The sequence below is a fragment of the Odocoileus virginianus genome, chromosome 31, assembly GCF_023699985.2.
Source record: "Odocoileus virginianus isolate 20LAN1187 ecotype Illinois chromosome 31, Ovbor_1.2, whole genome shotgun sequence".
NCBI classification, from domain to species: Eukaryota; Metazoa; Chordata; class Mammalia; order Artiodactyla; family Cervidae; genus Odocoileus; species Odocoileus virginianus.
In genome coordinates, this window is record NC_069704.1 from 27,850,520 (window position 1) to 27,875,437 (window position 24,918).

Consider the following 24,918-nt stretch of genomic DNA (forward strand, 5'->3'; position numbering starts at 1 on the left):
CTTTAAATTCGCAGCCGCGCGGGAACTACAGCCCAACAGCCACAGGCGGGTGGGGTGGGCAGACGCTAGTCCCCGCCGGCCAACGACCGCCCCTAGCCCGCCCCCTCACCGATACCTCTCCAATCAGCAACCCTCTTGTCGCTTGCCCCTGCCCGTCACCCCCACTGGTCGCCGACCTCGAATACCCGCGCAGAGGGACAACAGGGGCGGGGCTCCCGGAGGGTGTGTCTGGGCGAGTGCCGACGTCGCGCGCTCCCCTGGAGTTTCGAACGCTGTTGGCTCCTTTGGAAGAAAAAAAATACAAGAGCGGCGGCCAATAGCATGGCAGAAAGGACCCGCGCGCAGGTCCGGCTCCGCCCCGGTCTGGCTAGAAAGGAGTCCAGGCCCGGCCATTGGCTCGCGCGTCCTGTCACTCGCCGCTGCGGCCAGCGGGCAGGGGCCTTGCGGTGATTGGTTCCGCCCAGGCGCGAAATGTAACGCGGGAAAAACAGGAGCAGGGACCCCGGCGGCAGGTTGTTATTTTCGGGGGCTCGGCGCCGCGCGTCTAGCTTCCCTGTCATCGCAAAGGCAAGCCGCCCGCTGCTTCCCGCAGCTGCAGCCTGCGTTGGAGAGTACAAACAGCGGAGAGCGGGTTTGACCCAAGGCTTGGGGGTCCAGCCCTGACCGTCTGGTCCGGCCGAGCCGTTCTGTTCCTTCGCTAGCCGCAGCGCAGAAGGGTTCCAGGAAACGTTCGCTTGCCATGAGCCGGCGGGACTGAGAGCCGGCAAGACTGAGAGCCAGCAACTCGGAGCAGCGCCGGCGAGCGGAGCAAGGACCAGACCCGGGCTCGGGGACTGCGGCCCACGGCCGCCGGAGCTGCGGATCCGGGCCAGGCAATGATCCGGGGTGTGGAGGCGCAGATGGCGGACAACGCCCCTCAGCCGCCGCCCGTCATCTTCTGCCAGGACTCCCCGAAGCGGGTGCTGGTGTCGGTCATCAGGACGACCCCGATCAAGCCCACATGCGGCGGCGGAGGGGAGCCAGAGCCGCCGCCTCCGCTCATCCCCACCAGCCCTGGCTTCAGCGACTTCATGGTGTACCCGTGGCGCTGGGGCGAGAACGCGCACAACGTGACGCTCAGCCCCGGAGCCTCCGGGGGCGCAGCCTCGGCTGCCTTGCCTGCCGCCGCCGCCGCCGCCGCCGAGCACCTGGGGCTTCGCGGACGGGGCGCGCCGCCGCCCACCGTCTCGGCCGCCGCCGCCTCGGGAGGTGAAGACGAGGAGGAGGCGAGCAGCCCGGACAGCGGCCACCTCAAGGTAAGTGGCGCGGGCGGGCGGGGCGCGGGGCAGTCGAGGCCCGTTAACGGCGCTGCCCGGCCGGCAGCGCCCGCGGACTCGGCGGGCGGGGCGGGGCCGAGTTAAAAACGCGAGGTCGCTTTGGCTGCGGCGGGGGCGGGCGGTGGCGGGTGACAGGACGCTGACGTCACTGCCGCGCGCCAAAAATCTGCCCCCCCCCCCACTCGGGGGCGGGACTGGACTTCAGTCATGTGACTTCGGCAGGGGATTGGGGAGGCCCAGCGGAACAGACGCCACTGGCCAGCAGGTGCAGTGGGCGGGAGCGCTGCCTGGGGGTCACGGACCGGAATGGTCAGCCGGCTTTGTCAGCCGTTCTGCCTGCCGCTGAGTCCTCTGGCGGGAGAGGGCGGGAAGGGGCCGCAGGCCTTCAACTGTTCCTCTGGGTGCAGGAAGGGAGGGGTTGCACCGTTTCTGCTTCATCACTGCAGACACCACGACCCTGCTAAAGATGCCTTGCAGAGACGGCCGAAGAACAAGAAGGGACTTAGGGGAATCTTACCCAGCGTGTACAACTGGGCTCCCAGTTGTACTAAGTAAGCGTACAACTTTGCTAGATTCTGAGAACAGAGTGGAATCGGACGCTGTTGTCAGCGGCTTCGAATTGCTTGGAGACTCAGTCTGTTTTAGAGCCGGGAAGGATTCAAACCTACAATTTACGGATCAGGCAATTGATACTTAGAGGTATTGATGAAGGGAGCTCCCCAACGTACACAACTAGGTAGCAGAAATGCTGATAGGATAGACGCGTTTTTGTGGCTCCAAGTTCTAAAGCGGGGCTTCCATGGTGGCTCAGTGGTGAAGAATCCGCCTGCTAACGCAGGAGACGCGGGTTCCATCCCTGATGAGGAAGATACCCTGGAGAAGGAAATGGCAATCCACTCCAGTATTGTTGCCTGGGAAATCCCATGAACAGCGGAGCCTGGAGGGTTCAGTCCATGGGGTCACAGTAGAGTCGGACACGAGTTAGATACTAAACAATAACAGAAAAGTATTTGTGTAATGAGTAGTGCTGATATAAGTTTAGCATTCAAGTTCTGTTAGTTAAGTGGCTATATAAGATAGGCAGTTTGTTAAAGATAAATCACCTTGTGGATAAGTACATTTATATTCGCAAATATTGTATCAATTGAAACAAGTTGGTCATCATTTACACACAGTAGCGAAGATATTGAAACTCCTTGTTGAGCCCTGAGGAAATTGGTACACTGTTACTAATTGCATTGTTATTAAAGTACCGTAATTATACAGCTATATGCCTTGACACACTTCAACTCTTAAAGCTACACTTAAGTAAAAATTTGAAAGAAGTAGTAGAAATATTTATATTAGTGCTGAATTTGTGAAGTGAGCAATCACAGTGTGCTGTCTCTAAATAGCCCTTAATAAGATGGCTGGATATTCTAGGTATTTTTCCATATTAACATATTTACATGTTTAGTACTTGAAAAAAATATATAGTAGGTTATATAGTTGAGCAACATAAACACATAAATGCATAATTTACTTGTAGAAGATCTTGCATCTATTATTTTATTCCTGATTATAACTGAATCTAATTTTGGATTATCCAAAGAGGTTAATGTTATCATAGATAAATGAAATTCTGTAGGTATGGGGTTTTTTGTTTGTTTGGTTTGGTTTTTTGGCCCCAAACAGTCTTATTGTCACATAAATCTTTTTTTAAAAGTTCTTAATAATGCATGAGTTTGAGTTTTATTTTTACTTTGTCTATTTATCAGAGGTAAAATATAGTACAAGTTAATGAAAAACACGTAAAAAGCTTTTATACATGTTACTTTTTTCCCTCCTCACAGTTGTGCATACTATAACTGTTTCATAAATTGTTGGCCAAGTTGATCCTTTTATCAATGAAGAATCCAAATACAGTTCCAAAAAATTCATTCATTTAGCGTCTCCATCCTGATGGGGGAAGGTCTGGAATATACTTTCTTTTAGGGAAGTTACCTAGTTTGATTTATGATCAGTACATTCTTTAGTTTTAGTCTAATTCTTCTGTTTTGCTTTTCTAAAGTACTTGTAGTTCTTTTGTTTCCACATGCATGAGTGAATCATAGTGGCTGAATCTGCTCACCTGGGAAGATGGAAGTCCGAGATATAGTTGGTGCCAATGGCATGCTTCCCTCTATCTCCCCACACCCCCCCACACACCCTTCTCTCAGTATTTGGGTAAGAGGCAATAACGGCTGTGGGTTTGAGAGCATTTGTGTTCATTCACTATTTGTTACCACTGCTCAGAAGGGAGGCTTCAGCATCTCAGTCCTTGCTTTTTTGTTGCTGCCCAACATTGTCTCCCCTGCCTGTGGGGAAAATATCCATCTTCTGCCAGCTTATTTTGGCCCCTCATCACAAGATTGTTTAGCACTATTGGGATACAGTTATATATTAACGTGGTCTCTCCCCAGGTTGTAGAATTCTGGCAGGGAAGGGGGCAGGTCTAATTTTCCTCTGCCTAAGGATATTCCAAGCCTCCATACTTGTGCCCTTTACTCAGATTGCATTCATGAAGTTATTTTTCCACTGTGGAACCTGTGTAGTTTGACTTCTCTGCACATCCTCAGATTTACCCTTCAAGACCTGCCAGCTGCCTATCCTGTTTCACCTTTCTATCACAGATCATTTTAAACATCTAGACTGTACTTAGCCTTGTAGTAGCCTGTAGTTTTGATCACCACCATATTTAAACATAACATCATATTAACATGTTTCATCAACACAGTAGCCACCATTTATTATTCATTGCCTTGCAGAGCAAACCACCAGACTTTGTGTTGATTGTTTTGAGTTTTTTAATCAATTTACCTTGTTTATCTGATGAAAAAGGAAGAATTAGAGAAGTCCTCAAAATTAAGTTCATCATATGATAAGTAGCAGCACTGATTGGAACCTTTTAGAGCTCTTACTCTTAATCCCTACATGATACTGCTTCTGTGAGTTGACTTTAGGGTTTTTTGGTTTTTTTCCTTTAATATTAAGATTCAAGTAGGAAATTTCCTGGTAGTCCAGTGGTTAGGACTGTGCTTCCACTGTAGGGGGCATGGGTTTGATCCCTGATCAACTCCTGGTGGGGGAACTAAGATCCTGTATGCTGGGTGGCTTGGCCAAAAAAGGAAAAGGAAAAATGGACTTTTTTGGTGGTCCAGTGGTTAAGAACCCCCCTGCCAATGCAGGAAACATGGGTTCAGTCCCTAGTCCAGGAAGATTCCACATGCAGCAGGGCAACTTAGCCTGGGCACCACAACCACTGAAGCCTGCATGCTCTAGAAGAGCCCGTGCTCTGCAACAAGAGAAACCGGTGTGATAAGAAGCCCACGCACCTTGACTAGAGAGTAGCCCCTTCTTATTGCAACTAGAGAAGCCTGCATGCAGCAACAAACATCCAGTGCACCCCTCCCAAAAAAGAAGATGCAAGTAGACTCATAAAATACACTATTCAAAATGATCTCAATTGAGGTGCTTTATGAGAGTACATGCAATAGATAGATACAAATTAAGACTTGTAAAGTTGTCAAGATAAGTCAAAGTAAGGGACAGTGTTAGGAAGCAGATATGTGAGCCACAGGAAATTTGGATCAAATCTGAATTGGAAAAGGGAAATAAGATCTATTTACATTTTCTCATAAAAATAAGGTATACACCTCTTCCACTGAAAACTATTTTTCTTTTCCTTCCAGATTGTTTGTATACTTTATTTGAATTTTGCTTTGTAAAAAATGTGTCAAGAACTTTTAGTTTTTTTAGTAATTAGGCAAACATCAAGTTTGAATATAACTTTCTAAAGCTTAGGTTAATGTGTACGTTATTCTAAGTGTCTTGAGAAATAACTCAAACTTTATTAAATAACTTTTTAAAGTTATTGATGTTTGAGAATAAAATATTTATCGTAAAGTATTTTAGAAAGTATTTTTAAATCACTACCTTCTGGTGGTATTGGGATTGTTTTAAAAATTAAAATTGCTGAGATATGCAAACATTTTTGACAATATATTTATTTTACTTCTTTCTAATAGCTTATTTTGCAGCAGTGGCCACATAATAGCAATAAGATATGTTAGAGTTTCTAATTCTTTATTTATTATTATTTTTTCAGATTATCAAGCAGTCTTGACAAGATTTGTCTCTTAAACTACAAGTATACTTAGTCATTGATGAGTTAACACTTGGTTATTGTCAAAATGTACATGGAAACATGCTTTTGTTTTAAATTGCTAAGGCTGACATGAAGTGTTTTCTTAGAGTGACATTTTTGTATATATGGTTAAAAGATGCTCTTTTTTCATTTATTTAGGGTATTAGATGATTATTTGCCTTGCTTAATTTTCTTAGCTAAAAAAACACACTTAGTGAAGCTTTACCTGCATGTCACTGAGATGTTGGATTATGATGCATTTTTCAGCCCTATTTCTATTTGGAAAATGAACATGTGGTTTGTAGCTGAGACGAGATCTTAGAGTTACTGGGAAGCAACCAAATAGTTAACTTAAACAAAAAATGTTCCCCCACTGTAAAACATGCTTGTTACTTTTTTTTTAACCAGAAACAGAAAATAATAATGGGTAATCTTAAAATTTTGATATTAAATAGTTTAGTTATTTGATACTAAATCAGTTATTTCAAATTGTAATACAGTGAATAGTATGTTTTATGTATTTAAAAAATAGTCGGGAAATGATCCTTTTTGCTGTGGCAGAGCTGAATCACTAAAGTTTTTAATTAACCTTATTTCATGTTTCATTTCTTTCTTAACAGAACCAATCACCTGTGATTTTTATGGATCATAGATGGTGTGTTTATTTTGCATTTAAAACAATTATTCATGATACCATGAAGTGAAGTGAAGTGAAGGTCCGACTCTTTGAGACCCCGTGGACTAGAGTCCATGGACTTCTCCAGGCCAGAATCATGGAGTGGGTAGCCATTCCCTTCTCCAAGGGATCTTCCCAACCCAGGGATTGAACCCAGGTCTCCCACATTGAAGGCAGATTCTTTACCAGCTGAGCTACCAGGGAAGCCCCATGATACCATAATCAGCAACAAGTTATACGGTTATTGTGGAGAATGGATGAGATCTTTATCCCATCAACAAATATATATTAACAATGTTCCTGAATCAGTTAGCTTAGGCTAAACCATGCTGCAGAATACAACCTCAAAATCTCAATCTCAATCTACGCAAAGCTTGTATGTATGCATACATCCTGTGAGGGTGCTCTTTATCCTGTTCATTCTGGGACCTAGCTGGGACATGTGAGTGTTAAGTTGGAGCAGAAAGAGAGATGGTAGAATCTTGTGATGGCTTGTAAACCTTTTGCTCAGAGGTCACACATGTAATTTCCATTCATGTTGTATCGGTCAAAGCAAAGCCATATGGCCAAGTTGGCCTCCATGGGGCTGACAGGAGGGAGGGGCGTTGAATATTTTAACAATGTTAGTAATTTGCCACAGTGCTTTCTTACATTCTTTTTTCACTTTTGTGGCAAAAAAACAAAAAATTTACCAACTTAACCATTTAAAAATATTAACTATATGAACATTGTCATAATAGAACTCCAGAACTTTTTTATCTTGCGAAACTGAAACTATGCCCATCTAGCTCCCGTTTTCTCCATCTCTGGATCCTGACAACCACCATTCTGCTTCTGTTTTAAGGCTTTTGAAACTCTTTAGATACTTCATATAAGTGGAATCATGTAGTATTTATCTTTTTGTGACTTATTTCACTTGGAATAATGTCCTTAATGTTTATCCATGTTGTAGCATATGACAGAATTGCCTTTTTTAAGGCTGAATAATAAGAAAATGTCACATTTCCTTTGTCCATTCATCTGTCAGTGGACATTTAGGTTGCTTCCATCTCTAAGCTGTTGGAAAAATAGGTTTTATTATCTATGAATATTTAGACATGGTTTATCTTATAAGATACTCATCCATATTGAGATTATGCTTTTCTTTAAAGGTGAACATTGACTGAAGGGAATCTTGCTTATTATCAAGGTTTCAGGTGATGTTTTTAAGCTTTGGGAAGACTTTAGGTTTTTATATGGAAAGCAATAAAAACATCTTCAGTTTGGATGTAGGTGTTATTTTTTATATATAACTTGTATGTGTAAAAATGTAACTTACCTGGGAAGAAAGCTTTTTTTTCTTTTTCCTTCTTCAAGTAAATGCTTATTGTAGATTAGTTTTAGATACCTAGAAATGTTAAGACAGTACAGGGAGTTCCCATCAAGCATGTACCCAGTCTCCTCTATTGCCAATATCTTACATCATTTTGATACATGTTGTGCTTAATACATTTTATTTATTTTGCTACACCAGGTCTCATTTGTGGCATGTGGCATCTAATTCCCCGACTAAGGATCAAATCTGGGCCCCCTGCATTGGGAGTGCAGAATCTCAGTCACTGGACCCCTAGGGAAGTCCCACATTCATTGTAATTAATGAACCAAGTTGATACATTATTAACTAAAGGCCATAGTATGTTCTGAGCTCTTTAGTGTTTTTTTTTTTTAATTGAGCAGACATTTACATAGCATAAAATTGACCATCTTAAATTGTAATCCACTGACATTTAATAATTCACAAGGTTGTGAAACTACCACCTATATCAAGCTTCAAAACATTTTCATCACCCCCAAAGTTGCTTATCAATTATTTAGCCACTCCTTTTTCCCCTTTATAGGCAGTCTCTGGAAAACACCAACTGTTTTCTGTCTGGACATCTTATAACACGGATCATACAATATGTGGCCTCTGTGTCTGACTTCTTTTATTTAGTATACTGTTTTCTGAGGGTCATCCACCTTGTAGCATGTATGACTGTTTCTATGACTGAATAACATTCCATTGTATGTGTATATGTACATATATATATGATATTGTATCACACTGTCAATCTCTTCCACAATGGCTGAACCACTTTACATTCCCACCAGCAGAAATTTCCAGTTTCTCCACATTCATGCCAAAAATCACCTTATTTCCTACTTATGTTCCTGGTTGGTTGGTTGGTTTGTTTGTTTTTAGTATAATCGAGTTGGTGTGAAATAGTATTTCACTATGATTTTTCTAATTAATTTTTTTCTCTTCAGGCTTTACTGAGGTATAATTAACCTCAACTGTGGTTCTGATTTGCATTTCCATGACCTTGCTGGCCATATGTATCAATATAACTGCTTTGGAGAAATGTCTATTCAAGTCCTTTGCCCGTTTTTTATTTGAGTTTTCTTTCTGTTGTGTTGCAAAAGTTCTTTATCTGTTCTAGATACTGAAACCTATCAGATAAATGATTTGCAACTTATTATATCCCATTCTCTAGGTTGTCCTTTCACTTTCTTGATTATATCCCATTCTCTAGGTTGTCCTTTCACTTTCTTGATAATGTCTTTTGACGTGCAAATGTTTTTAAGTCCAGTTTGTGTATTCTTTTGTTGCTTATGCTATTGGTGCCCCATCTAAGAATCCACTGCCAAATCTGAGGTCATGAATATTTATTCCACCCTCCCCCCCCTTTTTAAGAGTTTTAAAGTTTCAGCTGTCACATTTTGGTGTGATGTGTTTTGAGTTAATTTTTAATATATTGTGTGAGGTACAGCTTCATTCTTTTGCAGGAGGAAATCCAGTTATCTAAGAACTGTTTGTTGAAGAGCTGTTCTTTCCCCATTGAGTGTTCTTGGCACCCTTGTTGAAAATCAGTTGGCTATAGAATAAGGGTTTATTTCTTGACTCTCAATTTCATTTCATTGGCCTATGTCTAGACTTACACCAGTACCACACTGTCTTAATTTCCATTGCTTTGCAATAGGTTTTGTAAGTGTGAGTCCTCCTGCTTTGTTCTTCTAAAATATTGTTTCGCCTACTAGGAGCCTCTTGCAGTTCCATGAGTAGGGGATTGCTTTTTCCATTTCTGCAAAGACCTTTGGGATTTTAATACGGATTGCATTGAACTTGTGTATGTGATCTCTTCTTTGACCCATTGGCTATTTAAGAGTGTTTAATTACCACATATTTGTGTGTTGTCCAGTTTTCTTTCTGTTACCGGTTTATAATTTCATTCCATGTGTGTCAGAGAAGATGCTTTTGATGATTTCAGTCTTTTAAAATTTGTTGATACTTGCTTTGGGCCCAACATATGGTCAGTCTTGGGAAATGCTCCATGTGCACCTGAGAAAAACGGGTATTTTTCTGTTTCTGTGTGAAATGTTCTGCATATGTCTGTTAGGTGTGGTTGGTTTATAGTGTTGTTCAAGTCTTCTATATCTTTGTTGACCTGTCTCGTTGTCCTCTCCATTAATTGAAAGTGAAAATCTCCAGCTATTTTTGAACTATCTCATTCTATTTTCAGTTCTGCCAGTTTTTGCTTCATACATCTTTGGAGCTCTGTTGTTAGGTATGCATGTGTTTATAATTGTCCTCTTTTTCATCCTTTCACTTTTAACCTTTTTATGTTTTTGGCTCTAAGGTGAGTTTCTTGTCAATAGCATATAGTTGGTTCATTAAAAAAAAAAAATCCGTTCTGCCAATCTGTGCTTTTTACTTGTAGAATTTAATGTATTTACATTTAAAGTGATTACTTATAAGGAAGAACTACTCCCCTTTTGTTTTCTATATGTCTTATACCTATTGTGTTTATGAATTCCTCCATTGCTGCCTCCTTTTGTGTTTGAGTTTTTGGTAGTTTATCGTTTTCTTTTCTTTCTTGTTTCCTTTTCTGGTATTCTTTTCCTTCCTTTCTTCTTTTTAGTGATTACCCTGGGAATTTTGCTTAACTTCTTAAAAATGTGAAAAAAATCTATTTTGAATTAATATCACTTTAGTGCCAATAGTATACAAAAGTTCTGCTCCCATATATTTCTGTTTCTCTCGATTTTTGTTATTGTTGTCACAATTGCATCTTATATTGTGTTCCCACTAACAAAGATTTATTATTTTTTTAATACACTTGGCATTTGCCTTTTATATAGGACAGAAGAGAGACATTATAAGCCCAAAGTACAATACTTCTAGCTTACGTAGTTACCTGGTGTTGTTTATTTCTTTGTATGACTTTGAGTTATTGTCCAGTGTCCTTTCATTTTTGCCTGAAGAACTAACTCCCTTTAGATTTATTGTAGGGCAGATCTACTAGCAATGAACTCTCAGCGTTTATCTTAGAATGCTTAATGTCTTCATTTTTGAACAATAGTTTTATTGAATATAAGATTATTGTTTGATTTTTTTCCCTTCCAGCACTTTAAACATATCATTCCACTGATTTGTACAGTTTCTCCTGAGAAATCAGCTGTTAATCCTATTTAGAATTTGTAGGCATGATAAAAACTGACAAAAACTGCTTCCAGAGTCTTTGTCTTTTGATTGATTATGTCTCCCTGTGCATCTCTGTTTGTGTTTATTACAGAAGCTGATTGACCTTATTGGGGGTTTAGACTTGTGTCTTATTAACTTTGGGAAGTTTGTAGCCATTATTTCTTTAAATATTCTTTCTGTCCTGTTTTCTCTTGCCTCTGGATCTCTGATGGTGTGTGTGTTGATAAGCTTAATTCTGAGGTATCCCCCTAAATTTGTGTGTTGAGATCCTGACCCCTAAAATGATGGTGTTAGGAGATGGGGCCTTTGGCAGGTGGTTAGGTCATGGGGGTGGAGCCCTCATAAACGGAATTAAAGCTGTTATGAAAGGAGTCCTGGAAAGCTCTCTTGCCCACTTCTGCCATGTGAGGACACAGCAAGAAGTCACTGGCTGTGAACCAGGGAGGAGTCCCTCACCTGACCATGCCTGCACCTTAATCTTGGACTTTACAACCACCAGAACTGTGAGAAATAAATTTCTGTTGTTTATAAGTTACCCAGTGTGTAGTATTTTGTGCTAGCAGCCCAAATGGGCCCATAAGACATTTGATGTCCTACTGGGGCCTTAGTCCTGTTCCTTCTTTGTCTGTTCCTCAGACTGGATTAAAAATAGTTGGCCTATTTTTAAATTTGCCGGTTCTTTCCTCCTGCCAGTTCAAATCTGCCATTAAGACTCTGGAGTGAATTTTTTTTTTTTTTCCTTCATTTTGGTTATTGTGTTTTTTAGTTCTAGAATTTCTATATTTTAAACATAATTTGTTTCTTTATTGACATTCTCTGTTGAAAAAGAGTTCTCCTGGTTTTCTTTTGTTCTTTGTCCATGGTTTCTATTATCTCTTTCAACATATTTAAGACAGTTTATTTAACTTCTTTGTCTAGTAAGCTACGAGGTCCTACGAGGTTTTCCTTGTAGGAAAAATTAACTCTTATGCATGGGTCATACTTTTGTTTCTTTGCATGCTTTGTAATATATTGTTGAAAACTGGGTGTTTTGAATGTTATGAAGTAGTAGCTCTGGAAATCAAATTCTCTCTCCTCAGAGTTTGTTTTAGTTGTGTACTGTGGTTTGTAGTTGTTTGGTGACTTTTCTAAACTATTTTTGTAAACTCTTTGTTTCATTTGTTCTCTGAAGTCTGTTTCCTTAGCTTGAGATCAGCTCATATTTTGAGATTTTCTTGAGTGCTTGGAACCAAATGGGGCAGGGGTGGGGGGGTGAGAAATAAAAACAAAGAGTTAAAAAGTAAAACCCTTCTAACTTTGCAGAATGGTTCTGTGCTATAGCTCTCCTTATATACTTAGCCAGACTGTTTACAGTTCTGTTTTAGCCTTCATTTCTTGCTTGTGCTGAGCCTAAAAATCAGTCAGAGGTGAAAGCTTTGATTCTTTTCAGATCTTTTCTGAGTATGATTCCTGTGCTGGGCAAGTATGTGACTTCCTAAATTCCTTCCTTTAGGATATGTGGGCACTTTTCAATGCCCTAATTTCCCAAAGAAATTCTCTCCCCAGCTTTTCCTCCTAGGCTTTTGGTATGTCTGTGTGCCTTAGTTGAAATCTTTTTCCCCAGGTGGCAGTAAGTTGTTATTGGCCTTACAAGGTTTTTGAGAGATGCCCTCCATGTAGCCACTTTTCTGCCCAGAGAGAGTTCTAAGTTAGTCAGAGCTTCAGGTAGCCCCCAGGCTGGGGAAAACAGACAAACACAATTCTTTCAGAATATGAAGTCTTCTCTGTTCTCTCTTGAACCAGAGACTGGGATCCTACACTGAGAATGAAGACAACTGTCTTCAAAGACCACTGTGAGGAGAGGGTGGGGCACGGAGTTGTCAAATGTGCTATACAACTGTCCACACTTTTACGTTGCCAGTTTCTTGAGTTACTGTTGGCTGAGTTGCTGTAAATTTCTGATTGTTTTCTGGAGTTGTGACAAAGCTGATTTTGACAGTTTTTGCTTGATTTTTCAGTGATTTGTGGGGGTAGGGGGGTGGGACCTTGAAACTACCTACTCTGCCATTTCCCTGATGTCACTGAAGAAAGGGATTCAATGGTTATTCACAGGTACACCTTTGAGATACTGTGGGTTTAGTCCCAGACTCCTGCAGTAAAGCCAATACTGCAATAAAGCAAGTCACACAACTTTTTTGGTTTATTAGTGAATAAAAAGTTATGTTTATACTATAGTCTCTTTAGTGTGCAATAGCATTATGTCTAAAAAAAATGCTTGTTGTTCAGTCGCTAAGTCCTGTCTGACTCTTTGCAACCACATGGACTGCAGCACACCAGGCTTCCCTGTCCTTCAGTATCCCCCAGAGTTTGCTCAGACTCATGTCCATTGAGTCAATGAAAACAATGGCAATCCAACATCTCATCCTTTGTTCCCCACCTTCTCCTGCCTTCAGTCTTTCCCAGCATCAGGGTCTTTTCCAAGGAGTCTGCTCTTTGCAGCAAGGGGCCAAAGTACTGGAGCTTCAGCTCTAGTATCAGTCCTTCCATTGAATATTCAGGGTTGATTTCCTTTAGAATTGACTGGTTTGATTTCCTTGCTGTCCAAAAAACACTTTATGGGGCTTCCCTGGTGGTCCAGTGGTTAAGAATCCACCTGCCAATTCAGGGGACATGGGTTTGATTCGTGGTCCAGGAGGATACCACATGCCATGGGGCAACTAAGCCTGTGTGCCACAACTACTTGAGCCTGTGCTTTAGAGCCCAGGAACTGCGAAAAGAGAAGCTACCACAATGAGAAGCCCACACACTGCAACTAGACAGTAACCCCTGTTTGCCTCAAGTACAGAAAGTAATGAAGACCCAGAGCAGCCAAAAAAAATAAATAAATAATTTAAAAAACCCTTTATTTATAAAAAGTGCTAACTACCATCTGACTATACAGAGTTGCCGCAAATCCTTCAATTTTAAAAAAGGCAGTGTCTGCAAAGTGCTTTTCATTCCAATCCCAAAGAAAGGCAGTGCCAAAGAGTGCTCAAATTACCGCACAATTGCACTCATCTCACATGCTAGTAAAGTAATGCTCAAAATTCTCCAAGCCAGGCCTCAACAGTATGTGAACCGAGAACTTCCAGATGTTCAAGCTGGTTTAGAAAAGGCAGAGGAACCAGAGATCAAATTGCCAACATCCACTGGATCATCGAAAAAGCAAGAGAGTTCCAGAAAAACATCTGTTTCTGCTTTACTGACTATGCCAAAGCCTTTGACTGTGTGGATCACAATAAACTGTGGAAAATTCTGAAAGAGATGGGAGTACCAGACCACCTGACCTGCCTCCTGAAAAATCTGTATGCAGGTCAGGAAGCAACAGTTAGAACTGGACATGGAATAACAGACTGGTTCCAAATAGGAAAAGGAGTCTGTCAAGGCTATATGTTGTCACCATGCTTATTTAACTAATATGCAGAGTACATCATGAGAAATGCTGGGCTGGAAGAAGCACAAGCTGGAATAGAGATTGCTGGGAGAAATATCAATAACCTCAGATATGCCGATGACATCACCCTTATGGCAGAAAGTGAAGAAGAACTAAAGAACCTCTTGATGACAGTGAAAGAGGAGAGTGAAAAAGTTGGCTTAAAGCTCAACATTCAGAAAACTAAAATCATGGCATCTGGTCCCATCACTTCATGGCAAATAGATGGGGAAACAGTGGAAACAGTGGCTGACTTTATTTTTCTGGGCTTCAAAATCACTGCAGATGGTGATTGCAGCCATGAAATGAAAAGACGCTTACTCCTTGGAAGGAAAGTTATGATCAACCTAGACAGTGTATTGAAAAGCAGAGACATTACTTTGTCAACAAAGGTCTGTCTAGTCAAAGCTATCGTTTTTCCAGTAGTCATGTATGGATATGAGAGTTGGATTATAAAGAAAGCTAAGCGCCAAAGAATTGATTCTTTTGAACTGTGGTGTTGGAAAAGACTCTTGAGAGTCCCTTGGACTGCAAGGAGATCCAACCAGTCCATCCTAAAGGAGATCAGTCCTGGGTGTTCATTGGAGGGACTGATGTTGAAACTGAAACTCCAATACTTTGGCCACCTCATGCAAAGAAGTGACTCATTTGAAAAGACCCTGATGCTGGGAAGGACTGAGGGCAGGAGGCAAATGGGACGACAGAGGATGACATGGTTGGATGGCATCACAACACAATGGACATGGGTTTGGCTGGACTCCGGGAATTGGTGATGGACAGGGCGGCCTGGCATGCTGGGGTTCATGGGGTCGTAAAGAGTCGGACACGACTGAGCGACTGTACTGAACTGAATTGAAGCATGATAAACAAAAATATGCCTGAGTTATGATACTATTTTTTAATGAGTGGAGTCAAAGAAATTATATTAATGTTTTACAAATTGTTAACAGGATGGAATCCGACGTGGTAGACCTAGAGCAGATACTGTACGGGATTTAATAAATGAAGGAGAGCATTCGTCCAGCAGAATCCGTTGTAACATCTGTAATAGGGTGTTTCCACGGGAGAAATCACTCCAGGCTCACAAAAGGACTCATACAGGTAAGTTGAGCAAATTTTAGAGATACTTAACTGAAAGCTGATTTGATGTTTAGGCCTATAAATTAATTTTTTAGTTGCCTCACATTTCCTTATTGTAAAATTTTAAAAGCGGGCACTGTGTAGTCAGCTTCTCTTTTGGTGGGGAGGGATAGTTTTCTGAACATTGATACCATGTGATTTCTAAAGTTATCATGGTAATTAGTGTAGCTGTCACAGGAATATTATTACTAAATTTGGTTCTATCCTGTCTATCCAAATTTTACTTGATATGCCTTTTAAGTTGTCTGTTTGACTGTTAAAACTGATTTGTAAGTCAAATCCTAAATCACTAATAGTCAGATTTTTAATAGAATGTCTAGAGTCCTCTGTTTTAGATGTATTGAGTTAAATAAAGTATATAGTTAATTTTACTTGTTTTGTATTACTTTGTGAATGTGGTCATTAGAAGCGGTTCTTTCTCATTCTGTTTCTCTTGGTCAGTACTGATCTAGAATTTGTGTTTTTCACCTGTAGTCCCCTGTTTGTTCCGCTATGTGTATGGTTATCACCTGTTTCTTTTTTCTTTTAGTTTTTGAAAAGATATAGTTCAATGACATGCTCGAATATAGGTGTTCTTAGCTAAATCCCTGAAAACGGGTAAAGTTTTAATTTTGAATCATTATAAACTAAGGTGGCCAAGATGTTTTGAATTCAGGTACCACTCAGTAAAACTATTATTTTATGCATATCTGATTCTGAGAATTTTTTTCAATCAACTTAGCCTGAAATATGGAAAAGGAAATGGCAACCCACTCCAGTATTTTTGCCTGGAGAATCCCAGGGATGGAGGAGCCTGGTGGGCTGCCGTCCGTGGGGTCGCATGCATGTATTGGAGAAGGAAATGGCAACCCACTCCAGTATTCTTGCCTGGAGAATCCCAGGGAGGCGGAGCCTGGTGGGCCGCCATCTATGGCGTCGCACAGAGTCGGACACGACTGAAGCAACTTAGCAGCAGCAGCAACCTGAAAAGTGAAAGTGAAGTCGCTCAGCTGTGTCCGACTCTGCCACCCCATGGACTGTATATATAGCCCACCAGCAGCCTGAAATAACCCCAAATAAGTGGTTCATAGCTGTAGAGTACATGTTGCCAATGTGGAATCAGTTGCCAAGATTGAAGATCACGTGGCATAATAAAAAGGTGCTTGAGTCCAGTACTGATCTACCACTGATTCATTATGTGTCACACAATACTTCTACACCTATTACACTGTGTCCCGGGGACCTGAGCCCAAGATCCCCATGCTATAGTTAAGTTCTAATAGTATATGCTTTTAGAGGGTAGAAAAACTTTTCTCTTACTCTGGTCTGTGTTTATTAACTTCTGTCCAACTGTTAACATTCATTTAGTATATTTCTAAATAAAAAATTTAGGGAAGATTCATTACTGTTCTTTGAGTCATATTGGAAGAACCAATGTATAATTGTTGACCAAAGAATGTTTATTCAGGAAATAAGTTTAATTATGATTGAACAACAACCTTTTTGAGCACTTTCTTTAGCCTAACACTATGCTGTGTACAGAAATTTGAAATGGAGTGCAAGGTGCTGTTCATCTTTGTATAAGGAGAGTTCATGATGCATAAACAATCTAGGATACTAAGTTAGTGGAGGGATATGTCACTTAATTATTCGGAGGTGGGGGCAGTGGGGGTAGAAGAAGTTTCACTGGGAGCCTACAGGATTGGGAAGATCTGAATGGGCAGGAAAGATAGGGATTCCAAGAAGATAGGGAATTGCCTTGTGGCTGGAGTGAACCTCCAGGAGGAAGTCAAGATAAACCCTGCTCCTGAACCCAGTAGCTATAGTGCAGGTATTAGAGGGCCATTTAAAAGTCAGCAGATCGTTTTTACTTGTTCAAGGAGAAGAGTAGGGTTTGGGATGGTTTTAGAGGGTAGTTGGATGGAAAAAGCAAGTATTTTCTGCCATCTACTCCAAAAGTGCTATACGGAGTCAGAGACTAGAGACCTGCCAGGGTTTCTTCTAGGTGGAGGGGCTGCTGCCAGTCTGACCAGAGGAGGGTGACGGTGGAGACATTTTAAATAATCAGCAAGAGCCAGTGATTCAGACTGCGGGGGGGGGGGGGGGGGGGGCGGTTTGCGGAATATGGCATAAGCTGAAGATGATAACTGCAAAGATTGTGAACTGGGGTACCGAAAAGCTCAAGGGCTAAAGAAAACATTGTGCTTCCAAGTGATTCGCTGCTTCATATTATCGAAATGTGCCCTTAGCACTTCCATTTGCAGCTCTGTAGAGGCTATGGCATGTTTTATTGTTGTTTGCATTCATGACTTATGTAAAGGTTGATTCTCTCTCCCTGCCCCTTCCCCCTCCCCACCTTATTGTCTCATAAATATAATGACATCTGTTTACTTAGGTGAGAGACCTTATCTGTGTGACTACCCAGACTGTGGAAAAGCCTTTGTTCAAAGTGGACAGCTCAAAACCCATCAGCGTCTTCACACCGGAGAAAAACCTTTTGTTTGTTCAGAAAACGGTATGGTGTTAGAAGTTAAGTTTATGGAATAACCAGTTGTGAGTTAAAGGTTAAAATATCTTTTGCTTGAATTTTTAGGAAGTAAAGTTTTTGATAGAGATTTTATCAAACCTCTCAAGTTAAACTTATGTCCTTGCTAATATGTAATCCATGCTCAGTTGCTGGGAAATGATTGATTTTTAAGTAAAGTATTCTTTTTAGGTGAAAATCTTTATAAAGGGCAATTTAAAATGTATAACCAATTGTAGGCAGTAGAAAACTCTATTCAAGTAAATATAACCTTTAGCGTAGGCTTTTACTTTGGTGTTAAACTTTTTCACTGTTAAACTGAAAGAAGCACATTATTGTCTAAATTTTCAGGAGGGGCAGGGGTGGGGTAGATTTTACCAGCTCAACATTGCTACTGTTGGTAATTTCTTAACACTTTTCTTAAGTGTTTATTTATTGTTTTACCAGTTTCTTAATCTGTTTTTCTTATGTACATTTTTACACAGTTATATTTGAAATTCAGTACAGTTTTGTTCTGTTGCTCCGTGGTTTCCTTGATTAATATCAGTTGTTACAAATGTAGCACATATACTTAACGATTGCCTCAATGTTAGATATTGAATATTTAATTTGTTTTTAAAATTTGCTTGTTATCAACAAACATGAGAGGCCTGTTTTCCTATTCAAAGCTTTATTTACCTTTTGGGATTTTTTTTATGACAAATGCCAAGAACGAAATTCCTGGGTCAGAGATTTTGAATATTTTTATGACTTGTGCTAATAAATTACTTTCCATTGGGGTTTGATGCATTTACATTGCAATGACCAGGAGGTGAAAGAACCATCTTCACCTTCCTCTCAGTGGCATTGATAATACCAGTTTAAGGTTATTTTTTTTTTTTTCTCAAGTTATAGAATGATAAATCTCATCATCTTATTTTTTTTCGGATACCAGTGAAACTGAACGTTTTCCATGTCTGCTAGATATCCAGATTCTGATGAAGTGTTTCCTTCTGTGTTTTGAAGGCTGCCTAAGCAGATTCACCCATGCAAACCGCCACTGTCCGAAGCACCCTTACGCCAGGCTGAAGCGAGAGGAGCCCACAGATGCTCTCAGTAAGCCCCAGGCTGTGGACAACCAGGCTGCTGCTGAGTGGTTGGCAAAGTAAGGCTCTCCCTGGAGTCTAGAGCAGAATACTGCCCAGTGTGCGGGTTGAAGCTGGGGACTTACACAGTTCTGTCAGTTTAAGTTGCTTTTATACACGTTTTTTAAAAATAACTTGAAATGGCACTTTATTTCTTTAAAACACAGAATTGTTAGGAGTTTTATTTGGATCTGTGTGTGATGGAAGACTATTGTATGATATTAATCTGAGTGCTCAGACCACAATTTATTTAAAAGCAACGGTTTACCCCATTTGAAAAGAATGTTTTTTATGTATTGTATTTCATTTGTCATTAGTACAATCCATCTTCATTTTCTTTATATTGAATTTAGCAATGTGTTGATTATTAGAGAGACAGAGACTAGAGGTTCTTCTAAAGTAAAATTTCCAAAAGCATCCAGTTTAATTTTTTTAATGTCAACAAAGTGGCCAGTATAAAAACATTCCTGTAAGGATGTTTTGATTTAAGGAGTCGTCACACACCAGCAGCAGCTGATTGTGCCATTCCCTAGCTTCACTAGCCTCCTCTGCGCTGAGGATAAGCTCTAGAATCCCTAACCATGTTCTGTGGTTCTGCCTCCCTCTAGCAACACAACTATCTCCAGCCACCTGGGTTCCTTGTCTCTCTACAGCACTGTTACCGTAGTTTCTAGCCCTTTGTGCTCACTTCTCTCTTCACTCTGCTTATTCTTCATTTCTTACTCAGATTAAACATCACTTCAGGAAGTTCTTCCCTAACCTACGCAGTAACCCCCAAAACAAATAAGGTTAAATCCACTTAACAGATGATTTTATAACACGTTGTATTTTCTATCTCAAAACCTCCATCACACCTTTCTCTGTCCGATGACTGTCTTCCCTGCCGGATCATGAGCTCCACAACGGCAGGGTTGGGTCTGTCTCAGGTATTGCACCGTTTTCTTCCTCCCTCTTCCTCCTTGCTGGCTTCCACTGCCCCACTGAGTCTAATTTTGCCCAAGCCAGAAACTAACTAGTCATCTTTATCTTATTTTTCTCCCATCTACTCAGTGATCAACCTATGGATTCTACTTCCTTAACAATTCTCAGATTCAGCCACTTAAGTCTTCTCAATCGATATTTCATGCTGCTGCCAGAGGAGTGTTTCTAAAATGCTAATATGGTTCTCAGTATGAAGTCTAAACCCTTTACTATAGCATTCAAAGCCCTTACCTAGTCCTTGCTAACCTTGCTCACTTGTATTTTGCTGTTTTCCTTTTCTAGTTGTCCTTGAAGTCATACTGAACTGTTTGCATTTCTCTTTTTATATTTCTGAGTATTTCCACAAGTTTTCTAGTTTGAGTAGTCCAGGTTTCCTGAAATCTGGTAGTTGTAATTTTTTTTTTGTATGTAATTTTAGAAACAGCTTTATTGAGGCATAATTGTCATACAATAAATTGTACACATTTAAAGTACATAATTTGATGCATTTTGACGTATGTAGATACCTGTGAAACCATCACCAAAATCAAGATAGTGAGCATACCCATCACTTCCACAAGTCTCCTCATGTAAGCCTGCATCTCCCTGCCACTGCCAGCCCCCAAAAACATTTATCTGCTTTCTCTCTGTACAGTTCTCATTTTCTAGAGTTTTATACAAATGGAATTGCCCATTATGTACTTGGTTGGCTTCTTTCAACCATCATAATTATTTTGAGAGTCATGGTGTTGTTGAGTGTATCAGTTCATTCCTTTTTATAGCTGTCCAGTAATCTGTTGTATGGCCGTAACTCTAATTACTTATTCATTCACCTCTTGATAGGCCTTTATGTTGGTTTTGGCTATTACAAATAAAGCTGCTATGAACATGAATGGACATTTTTGTAGGTAATGGTACTGTCATTTCAATATGCCTTTCTTTGGTTTTCAGGAAAGGTGGAACATTTGCATTTTCTCTTGTGCATTATCAGTTGACCATGCAATAGAATAATGATGGTGCTCTTAAATTCTTGAATAAGCTCTATGTGTTACCCTTAATAATCCATTTGTGCTATTTTTTGGTGGGTTTAAACTTTCTCATAATTAGCTCTATCAGAAGCCGTCATCCCTCTGTGGATAAGATAAATAGGCTTCTAATGATTATTCTATTTCTATATTTTACTCTAGTCCATTTCACATGTGATCTTGAAATCAGTTTAATGATGAAAACACATGACTCCAGAGCTGAGTCTGAGCTGCTGTTTGTTGATTGTGGCATTCTAAGCAAGTCCTTCAGCTTCCTGAACTTGAGTTTTTCCACATGTTATGGAGACATGTGGAGAAGGAAATGGCAACCCACCAGTGTTCTTGCCTGAAGAATCCCAGGGACAGAGGAGCCTGGTGGGCTGCCGTCTGTGGGGTCGCACAGAGTCCGACACGACTGAAGCGACTTAGCAGCAGCAGCAGCATGGAAACATGTAACGTATTCACTTTGTAACTTTATAAACTGAAACACACAAAATAATAACTGTAGTAAAGACCCCCCACTCCCCCTTTTTTTTTTTTTTTAGAAAAGTGAACATTGGAGAATGTTACTATACGTGTAAGTAATGCGATGCATTTCATACAGGTACTGGGAAACACGGGAGCAGCGCACTCCCACCTTGAAAGGCAAGCTGGTTCAGAAGGCTGACCAGGAGCAGCAGGACCCGCTGGAGTACCTCCAGTCTGACGAGGAGGACGATGAGAAGAGCGGTGCGCAGCGGCGGCTCCAGGAGCAGCGGGAGCGCCTGCACGGAGCCCTCGCCCTCATCGAGCTCGCCAACCTGACGGGAGCCCCGCTCCGCCAGTAGCCGGACACTGACTCTTCCACTGTACAAAAGTACTGCCCAGCGTACTTAAAAAGTAGATCCTTGGGCATAAGCTAAGCACCTTATTTGCTTATCATAGGCTGCTATTCTGTAGAAATGTATGAAGAATGTCGTTGCCCCAGAATATGGGGTGAGAGAGAATTGCACTTTTTTTATATGGTCATAGATTTGTTGTAAAGTTTAAAATATTTTGTAAATATGGGACTTCTAGTACAGGGTAGAAAACTACGTATTGTGGGAGGCTAGATTTTGCAAGTTTAATGCATTCATTGGAAGCAGTTCTCACAGAAAGCACTTTCTGAATAAGACACTTGTATGGGGAAAAAAAAGCATGGTACATGTAGCCAAAGAAGGTTTAAATAGATTATTTATAAGATCATTTTTAACAATGTATATTAGTATGTTTAACAATACTGTAAACACTGAAGCAAGCAGAAAGCATAAGTTGTGAGTAAGGTATATATTTTAAAATTGCAAAACAGTGTGCCTAATAAGACTAGCGATGGAAAACTGACTTCCAGAAGACTTTCTAACTTTGGGACTTTGTAAGAAAACAGATATTTGAAAATCTTGGTAAGATGAACAGTAGTTAAGAATTTTCAAAACTGGAGTGAAATCAGTCTTATTCTATCTTTCTGAGGTTTTACAACTCACTATGATGTTTAGATTTGAAAGCACTTGTCACCCCTAGCTTGTTAACTTGGGAACTTTTGCACATTTCATGTTTCTCATTTGCTGAAATTGAATGATTAATCTTGCAAAGTCTAGGTAACTTGGTAATCGGTATTTTAAAAATATATTATGGGCCCTGTAATGAGATTTGGCACTTGGATTTTTATTAATAAAAGGGACATCTACAGGGTTGTTTTGTAGTGAACCGTTTTAGATCTTTTGTTAGCAAACACTAAATTTAAATGTACTGCTTGTTTAGAATTATTAGCAAATGGAAGCCTCCTATTTATATTTTCAGTGCATAAAGCCACCTTCTTGCTTTACTTCAGAATAACATGCCAAGCTATTTTGTGTTCACTAAATTTAGCTATCAGTTAAACACTGCAGAAAATATTAGCTACTCAAATAAGTAGGCTTCCGGAATAGTTTTAACTGCAAGTGTGTTAACTTGTGTGGTGGTTTTAAATAATTTTTTCCAAAATAGATGAAGTTTTTAAACACCACTTTATGTACTGAAGCATGAATAGAAAAATGAAGAGCTGAGTAGTTCACCTCCTTTATGTAGGCATAAACTTCCATCATTTTAGCTTGTTTTAAGCAGAAACTAAATAACATGCATAGCATGGTAATTTTATAGATTGCTTAATTGGAGTAAATGTCACAATAAGGGAAATAAGGGCTCGTCAGTGCCTTTCTTTCTTTTTTTTTGTATTGAATTAGTAGCCTACAGATGTAGTTTAAACATCTAAAATGTAGGCTTCTGTATCTCAAAATCCCAACATGTTGCAGTACACAGATAGTTTAAAATATGTAGCCATGGGGAAGGGGATGTATGTAAATGTCTTGAAATGAGGCAAAAGTATGAAAGATAATAGTAACAAATAATGTGTATGATGAGGACATACTTTAAAAATGTAATTCCTCTGTACAGTAAATTACAAATCTTGAGGGATTTTTTTTAATAAGAGAATTTATATTTGTAATGGTCTAAGAAATTTTTTTTGTAATCTGGTATATAGAATTTTAACTTGGAGCACTTATGAGCACAGTAAGAGAGACTATAGCATCTGAATTTTCTTGGTTTAGGTTTCAACATTTTTCTCTAGAATTTTTCCTCTCAAAGATGACTTAAATGAACTCTAAAAAGCTTCATCAGTCTTGGGAAATTTAATGAACTTACCTAAAGAAGGAAATGCAGTAGGAATTTAAGAAATACAAATTCACACATAATAAAATTTAAGGTCTTCAAAAGTAAAGAGTTTTTGTTTCTCCTGTCAGCTTTTGTCAACTATAATAGTTATATTCACAAACATTTTCTATTTGTATAATTGGAAGTTTTAAGAAATTATTACAATTATTTACTATAGAAATATTTAAAATGTTCTTTTCTTGATATAAGCTATATATTTGGACAAAATACATTGGCATCTAAAATTTGAGGTGTGTTAAAAATGTGGTTTACATTCAAATTTTTGAAGTGTTTTATGCTTCATATGGCTAAGTTGTAGTTTGGCAGAGTTAACAGCATAAGAATAAACAGCTCTAATTTTAAAAAGTTGCTTTGAATAAAAACTTTAATTTACAGTTTAAAGTACATGCTCATTCTTAAACCCTGTATAATTTGTTTTCTTTTTAAAAATACGATAACAAAAAAAATAAAAGTAAAAATATGATAACCAAAATATAAAAATTTAAAGATGGAAAGAAATATCATGTAGCCATACATTCTCATTATTATTATTCTCCTTATACATATCATTATTATTTTGGTGCATTTTATATTTCATTCCAGTCTCAGGCATCTTTTTAGCATAGCTGAAACCATTGTGTGAATTCCTTTTTCTTTAAAGTTTTGGCCTTTTAGACTATGGATATTCATTTAACTTCCTCATCTGTTTTCATTATTACAGTATAAAAATACTGATGTAAAAAAGCATCAAACTACTGCCAGCTCTATCCCAGGCTTTATATTAGGGTAATCAGGAACTGGAGTTTTATTTCACTTATATCCAGGATGTGTTGAATCTGAGGTCAACCCTGGAGAATCCAAAGTCTAGTTTACTTTTCTGAGTCAAGCAAATTGCTTTAATTTTTCAATTATTTTTTGGTAGATCTTTAGTTGGTTATTTGCAGTGGCAAGGTTTCAGCCTGTCCAGGCTTTGTGCAAAAGAATTTCACAAGCAACTCTTCAGTGTCAGTTGTGGTTTAAACACAGAAAGGATGAGATTTTTGACAGTGACTTAAGTTCTAGGAAGTATGTACACAGAAGCAAATTCAATGCAAATATGATTAAGACTGTCTTGAAAAGTGACTTTAAAATACTGTCTTGTACTTGTGGTCCAGTGGTTAAGACTCCAGGCTTCCAATGAAAGGGGGGGCAGGTGCTGACCCCTAGTTCAGGAACTAAGATTCCACATGCCTTGTGTGGCCAAAAAAACCCAAAACTGTCTTGTTGCCAAAAGTTAGTTGGAGACTCTTGGACACACTGGAAACTTAGTTGATCTTTTTGAGGAACTTAACCAAAATGACTTCCAATTTCA

At 39.8% G+C, this 24,918-nt stretch overlaps 1 protein-coding gene across 1 annotated transcript; it reads left to right on the forward strand.

Annotated features, from left to right (window-relative positions):
* Positions 1-405: 405 nt before the first annotated feature.
* Positions 406-23,969, forward strand: ZNF367 (zinc finger protein 367). The gene is made up of 5 exons (XM_020888978.2): positions 406-1,295; positions 15,060-15,210; positions 17,624-17,743; positions 18,758-18,896; positions 21,466-23,969. The coding sequence occupies exons 1-5, from the start codon at positions 876-878 to the stop codon at positions 21,686-21,688; spliced, it is 1,053 nt and encodes a 350-aa protein (XP_020744637.2). The 5' UTR covers positions 406-875; the 3' UTR covers positions 21,689-23,969.
* The last annotated feature ends 949 nt before the right edge of the window (positions 23,970-24,918 follow it).